The 6,107-nt window shown below is 58.3% G+C and overlaps 1 protein-coding gene across 2 annotated transcripts; it reads left to right on the forward strand.

The window, feature by feature from the left end:
• The first annotated feature begins 107 nt into the window (after positions 1-107).
• TMEM41A (transmembrane protein 41A) lies at positions 108-2,442 on the forward strand. Of its 2 annotated transcripts, XM_084267477.1 has the most exons (5): positions 108-212; positions 298-451; positions 688-849; positions 1,621-1,759; positions 1,968-2,442. In XM_084267477.1, the coding sequence occupies exons 1-5, from the start codon at positions 115-117 to the stop codon at positions 2,207-2,209; spliced, it is 795 nt and encodes a 264-aa protein (XP_084123603.1). In that variant the 5' UTR covers positions 108-114; the 3' UTR covers positions 2,210-2,442. The 2 variants fall into 2 exon arrangements, with proteins under 2 accessions (XP_084123603.1, XP_084123604.1); XM_084267478.1 differs by lacking the exon at positions 1,621-1,759 and having other exon boundaries at positions 1,968-2,204.
• The last annotated feature ends 3,665 nt before the right edge of the window (positions 2,443-6,107 follow it).

Consider the following 6,107-nt stretch of genomic DNA (forward strand, 5'->3'; position numbering starts at 1 on the left):
CCATCACCGCCCGCCTCACGGCTGCCCCCGCCCCGCTCTCCCTCACAGCCCGCCCTCGCCCCGCCCAGGCCGCAGCAGCCCCGCGCTTGCGCGTTCCCCGAGCCCCATGGCGGGATGTGGCGGCGGCTGTGCGGGTTGCTGCTCGTCTTCGCGGCCTCCACGGCCGCCCTCTGGCTGCTGTCGGTCCGGCTGAGCGCTGGACAGGCGCGCAGGTGGGTGCGGGCGGGGTGAGGGGGGGCCGGGCAGGGCAGGGCTGGGCCGGGCCGGCGCTCCGGGACTGCCTCGTTCTCCCCTCAGGCCGCTGCGGTTCCCGTCGGACCTGGAGGAGCTGCGGGATCTGGCCGAGGCGCTGCGGGACTACGAGCGGCAGCACCGGGGCGCGGCCCTGGCTCTCTTCTGCGCCGCCTACCTCTACAAGCAGAGCTTCGCCATCCCCGGCTCCAGCCTCCTGGTACGGCCGGGGGCAGGGAGCGGTGCGGGATGCCGGGTGGAGCCGAACCCCTCGGGGAGCCCTTTGGCCCCGGCGCGGGGGGCAGGGTGCGAGGTCGGTGCCTGTCAGGCCCGAGGGCGGGTTCGGCGGTGCGCCCGGGGGCCAGAGGGTGTGTGTGGGGTGGGGGCTGTGTGGGGAGGGGATTTTGGGGGGGTGTGCCCGCCCCCCGGGGCTCTCACCCCGCGCTGTGCCCCCAGAACGTCCTGGCAGGAGCGCTCTTTGGGCCGTGGACGGGGCTGGTGCTGTGCTCGGCCCTGACGTCTGTGGGAGCCACCCTCTGCTACCTGCTCTCCGGCACCTTCGGGAAGCACTTCGTCATCTCCTACTTTCCTGACAGAGTGGCCCTGCTGCAAAGAAAGGTAAACGGGCACCCAGAGAACGGGCCTGGCACCTGGCTTCACCTCGTAAATACTTGTGTGTGCAGGGGATGCAGTGGGTCTCCACAGCTACCTAAAAGGGGTTTGTAGTGAGGTGGGGGTTGGTCTCTTCTCCCTGGGGGCCAGTGACAGGATGAGGGGAAGAAATGGCCTGAAGTTGCATCAGGGGAAGTTTAGGTTGGATATTAGGAAACATTTCTGGCCTGAAAGGGCTGTCAGATGCTGGCATGGGCTGCCTGGGGAGGTGGGTGAGCCACCAGCCCTGGAGGGGTTTAAAAGAAGAGTAGGTGTTGTGCTGGATGGCTGTGGTTTAGTGTTGGACCTGGCAGGGCTGGACAGATGGTTGGACTCGATGACCTTGAAGGTCTTTTCCAACCAACACCATTCAGTGATTCTAAGTGAGGAGCGTGTGGAAAGGCCCCGCTCCCAAGGAAATCAGAGGCAAGATGATGGATTGACTGGGAAACCCCTGTGCATCAGCACTGCCTCCTCCCACCCCGTGCTGCCTTGTACAGCTGCGGGCGCTGTTGACTTCTCCAGCTGTCGCTCAGGTCACAGCCCAGGTTCTCCCCTCACGTGGAAGGGGCTGGCTCCCCGTTAGGCTCCTGTACATCCATGGAGTTGCCACTTCTCAGCAGCTCTGGGCTGATGTTTCAGCACGTTAGAAGAACACGTACGTTTGCTCACGTGTGGTGGCTGCTCAGATGCTGCTGCCTGAGGAGCTGAAATAACTTGGAACGTTTCTCTCGGCAGGTAGAAGAGAACAGGAGCTGCTTATTTTTCTTCTTGTTGTTCCTGAGGCTGTTCCCCATGACACCAAACTGGTTTCTGAATCTCTCAGCTCCTATTTTAAACATCCCTGTGTCCCAGTTCTTCTTCTCCGTCCTCATCGGTAAGGCCCGGGGAGACTCCGCGGTGGCGGCGTGATGTTGTCTCCCCCTCACCGAGTGCTGGGCCGTACGCTGAGCCGGGGCAGGCAGCACCTCTGCCCCAGCAAACTGTTTGAGCCTCCTTCGTGCCACCCCTCACACTCGGAGCATTTTGAAACTGTGTGGGATGCTAACAGGCTTTTCCCCTCCCTCCCCCTCGGATTCTTTCAGGTCTTACACCCTATAACTTCATCTGCGTGCAGACAGGAGCCATCCTGTCACAGATCACCTCTCTGGATGCCATTTTCTCCTGGGACACGCTGCTCAAACTGCTGGTGATGGCTGTGGTGGCTTTGATACCTGGGGCACTCATCAAGAGGTACAGCAAGAAGCACTTGAAGCTGGAGGAAGATGACCAGAAGCTGGAGGAGGACAAGCAGGCACGGTTGCTCAACGGCAAGAAGAGCTTGTGATGGCTCAGGTGCCACAGGGGCACAGCCTGGCAGCAGCTGTGGCCTCTGTTCCTGCAGGTTACACGCTGTGGGCTGGGTGCCCCCATGGACAGGCGCTGGTTTTAATCCTCTTATCTAAGAGGAAGTGTGAGGTTCTTGCTTTCAGTGGCTGTGGTGCCTGTGCAGAACGCTATACAGGGGCTTTTGGAACACTCCTGTTTGCCCATTTTTTTTACATCAGCCTCTCTCCCCAGTGTGCCTGGGGGTGGTGCCAGCCCAGCCTCGGCAGCAGGGAAGAACAGTAAATCAGGAGCATGAGCAGGCCCCCAGGAAGACAAATCAGAACCTTTTAGTCCCAGTGTCCCCCAGCCCAAGGCACAGGCTCCCCTTGAGCTCTGCGCTTCCCACCCAGCCTGGCTATGGGAGCCCATCTGTCCATCCTGGCATGACGGACGTGGCAAGGGCAGAGCTGTGCCCACCCTGAGCGCCAGAAGGCTGGTTTGCTGCCCAGCCTCATCCCTTGGCACTGAGGAGCCTGCAGCATGCAGGGCTGTGCTGAGCTGAACAAGCAGCTGTTTTCCCCCCCACCCCAGCCCCGGTTTCCAGCTCTAGCCAGGCCCTCCTCTCCTCTGCACACCAAACCCTTAGAGTTTTGGGGCCCAGAGTGGCACACCACACACCCTGGTGCTGCTGGGTGCTAGTATAAGTACCAAGTAAAGACATAACGATGCAGCAAAACCATTCAGGTTTTGGGGCTGGCTACTTGTATGTACCATATATCCACCAGAACATGAGGTGGTTGTGGGGCTCCTTTCCCTGTGTGGCTGGCAGCGTTGCCCCAGAGCAGCACCTTCAACCCTCCACAGTTGCTGGTGTGTAACTGGAAGATTTCCAGCTAAGCAGGAAGGCTCTGTCCCAGTTATGGGAGAGCAGGGCCTGCAGGGCTGATGGGATGCTGCTGAGTATTTGGCATTTCTACCTCCTTGCTCTGTTCTCCACAAGTTTCCCCCACCACTCAGAGGATAAAGTAAACTCTGGCTTGGAAAGGGGTGATGGGAGACCCCGGAGCACTCGGGAAGCTGCCAGAGCAGGTGCTTCATCCATTTTAGCACCTTCCCTGGCAGCAGGGTTGGAACCAAGCAGGACAGCAAGGTTCATGGGAGGAGAAGCTCTCATTGTGGAGTCAACCCACCCCCAGCTCACATTGCGAAACTCACTTGTTTGCCAAGAGCAAAGGCCAATGTTCAGGGACACAGGGGTGCCTGGTAGCACTCCCAGTAGTGCCAGTTGATCTGGGACTCAGAGACAGGTCACAAATGCAGTGTTGGTTAATAAAAGGCTTTGTGGCATTATCCCAAAGAACCCACTCTCCCACATCACCAAACCAGCCCGAGGAGCGTTGAAGTACACTGGCTTTTTATTCCATGCATTGTTTGCTTTGATAGTCATTCTTGTTTCCATCACTGTACACTGTTCAATACAAAATAAAATAAAATAAAATAATCAAGTTTGTATCAGGAATCCGCAGAGCGGGGAGGGGAGAGATGAACACTACTGGACAGGGCCAGGGTGAAATGGTTACTTAACACGACAGTGGGGAAGGCAACATTCAGCTCTGGGAGAAAATCTAGGCTAGTGTTCAGGAGCTGTCGGCAGCCACGAGAACTGGATCAGGGTGGTGCTGGATCCCAGGGTTTCCTTCCAGTGGTACCACGAGGAGGGGACAGCCTGATCACCCCTGTACCCTGCAGGAGGAGCGGCAGCAGAGGCGGAGGTCACGTCTCCACGCAGCTCCGGCTGGGCCTCGCTAAGGAAAATGCCTGTGGGAACCCTGTGGGACTGGGAGTGGCCGGCCCAGGGAGGTGGGGGGCTGCTGAGCCACCCCTGCCCGTGCAGCCGAGGGCAGGGGGTGCGAGCACAGGGGGAGGTCAGGACTCTCACACCTCCCTGGGTAGAGAGGTCGGCATTGAGGAATGGGGCAGCCCTAGGGATGGTCCTGGGGGGATGCTGCATAGTGGGCAGCAGTTAGGAGGAGCGATGCTGGAGTGGAACAGGGCAATGACCCGAGTGTGGGAAGGAGCTAGAGCTAAGTGTGGCAGCAGACAAGCTGAAGGGTTCAGCTCTGCTCTTCCAGGCTGCGGAATGGGCCAGAGCATCCCTGGACAAGGACAGGGAGGAATCTGCACACACCTGGGACAGCTGCCCCAGGATGGTTCCAAAATCCACCCCATCAAAGCTTCTCTGCAAGCCCAGAGGAGCTTCATCACACGGTGGAGGCGCTCTGAGCAGAGAGCACAGCTACCAAACCCCCTCGGGGATCTCGTCATCAGGGGCCGAATCGTGACAAGGTCCCTGTGTGGGGCCAGCAGTGGGCACCGTGGGGCTGTGCCCAGGCATCACACTGCCAGCAGCCCAGCCTGGCAGATCCAAGCAGCAGAGCCTTTCTGGCAGTGCCAAGGCCCAGCATCCTCTGCCCTGGGGATGGCTGATGGGATCTCTCAATCTGTCCGTAGGCAATCACTTGGTCTTCCTCCATGTGTGCATTATGTTACATGCACACGGTCTGGGGTTGGACCCGATGATCTCTCGAGGTCCCCTCCAACCCCTATGATTCTATGATTCTCTGCTGCTATATTCCTGCACCCTGGCCTCCAGCCCCCTGAGCAACATCTGCACCAGCTTTTCCACACCAAAACCCCTCTGGCACCATGACAGCAAAGCCCTCTCTGGCCCCGCCACCTCCTCCTGCCACCGGCAGAGGCACAGAGAACATCTGGGAGGAGAAGCGAGGGGTGGGGAGAGAGAGGAAGCAAGAAATGAGACAGGACAGAGCTTCACTCCCCCCCACACCTCTCCCCAGCACCCTGACGTACCCCCTGAGCTGAGCATCGCTGCTGTGGGTAGGGCCAGGCTGGTCGCTCTCCCCAGCAGCCTGTTTGGTCCTGCACGGAAGATCCACCCCAGGGGATCTGCTGCTGGCACCCCCCATCGTGTTCCAGCTGCCCAGAGCGGCCGCCCTCCTCTGTGCTGGTCCCCTCGGACGCTCTCACCAGGGGATCTCATGGCAGCAACTCAAACTTTGAGATGGATGGGGAAGCCACCCGCTCCCTGATCACCATCCCCACCGGCTCGGGGGCTGCCGACGCTACCGGCGACGCGAGCAAACCGCAGCATCAACCACAAGGAATATCCCAGGACTCAGGGGGCTGACTGTGCCCATCCCTCTCGGACCAGCCCCGGGACAACAGCATCCTCAGAACTCCTGAGAGAGGCAGGAAACCCGCTGAGACCAGCTCTGCTCCCATCCCTCCCAGCCACCGGGGAGAAGGTAACGTCACACAAACAGATTACAATTGTGCTAGTGGTGAAGCCAACCTTCTGATCGACAGAAATGATAATAAATAATAAAATAACATCATAACTTAAGATCTGTGTGTAGTCCAGCTACAAAAATTTAAAAATACGGGATAATTTAACTCATACAATACTGCTCTCTGTATAAGAAAGACATCTTCCTTCATTTTGCCATGAGGCTATAAATTACCACAGTTAAAATTCAAACTGATATTTTTAACATAAAAATGTAAACAAACGAAGCAACAGAAGTACCTGTCCACGGTCCGTTCCTGCCGTTCATCTCAGGCTGGCGTGCCGGCCTGCAGAGCAGCACCCTGCACACACGTGGCACCGCCAGCACGCTACGAAGGGCAGAGCGAAGGCTCTTGCAGGGGGACATCGACTAAAGGGGAGGGAAGGGAAGAAGGGGGGGGGGGGGGGGAAACGTGCTCTATCGCTTTGTTCTCTTTAAATATTGATTTAGAGAGTAGTGTTTGAAGGGAAGGCACTATGAGTTCTATCAGAAAACAAATTTTTTCTCATCTGCCAATGCCTCAGCCTGTCACATACCAGTCCCCATCCT

The sequence above is a fragment of the Gallinula chloropus genome (genome assembly GCF_964237585.1).
Source record: "Gallinula chloropus genome assembly, chromosome: 8".
In the NCBI taxonomy this organism is placed as follows: domain Eukaryota; kingdom Metazoa; phylum Chordata; class Aves; order Gruiformes; family Rallidae; genus Gallinula; species Gallinula chloropus.

Coding starts and splice junctions, on each gene's coding strand:
- TMEM41A (XM_084267477.1), top strand. CDS start 115: ATGTGGCGGCGGCTGTGCGGGTTGCTGCTCGTCTTCGCGGCCTCCACG. Junction 213..297: donor AGCGCTGGACAGGCGCGCAG/GTGGGTGCGGGC, acceptor TTCTCCCCTCAG/GCCGCTGCGGTTCCCGTCGG. Junction 850..1,620: donor TGGCCCTGCTGCAAAGAAAG/GTAAACGGGCAC, acceptor TTCTCTCGGCAG/GTAGAAGAGAACAGGAGCTG.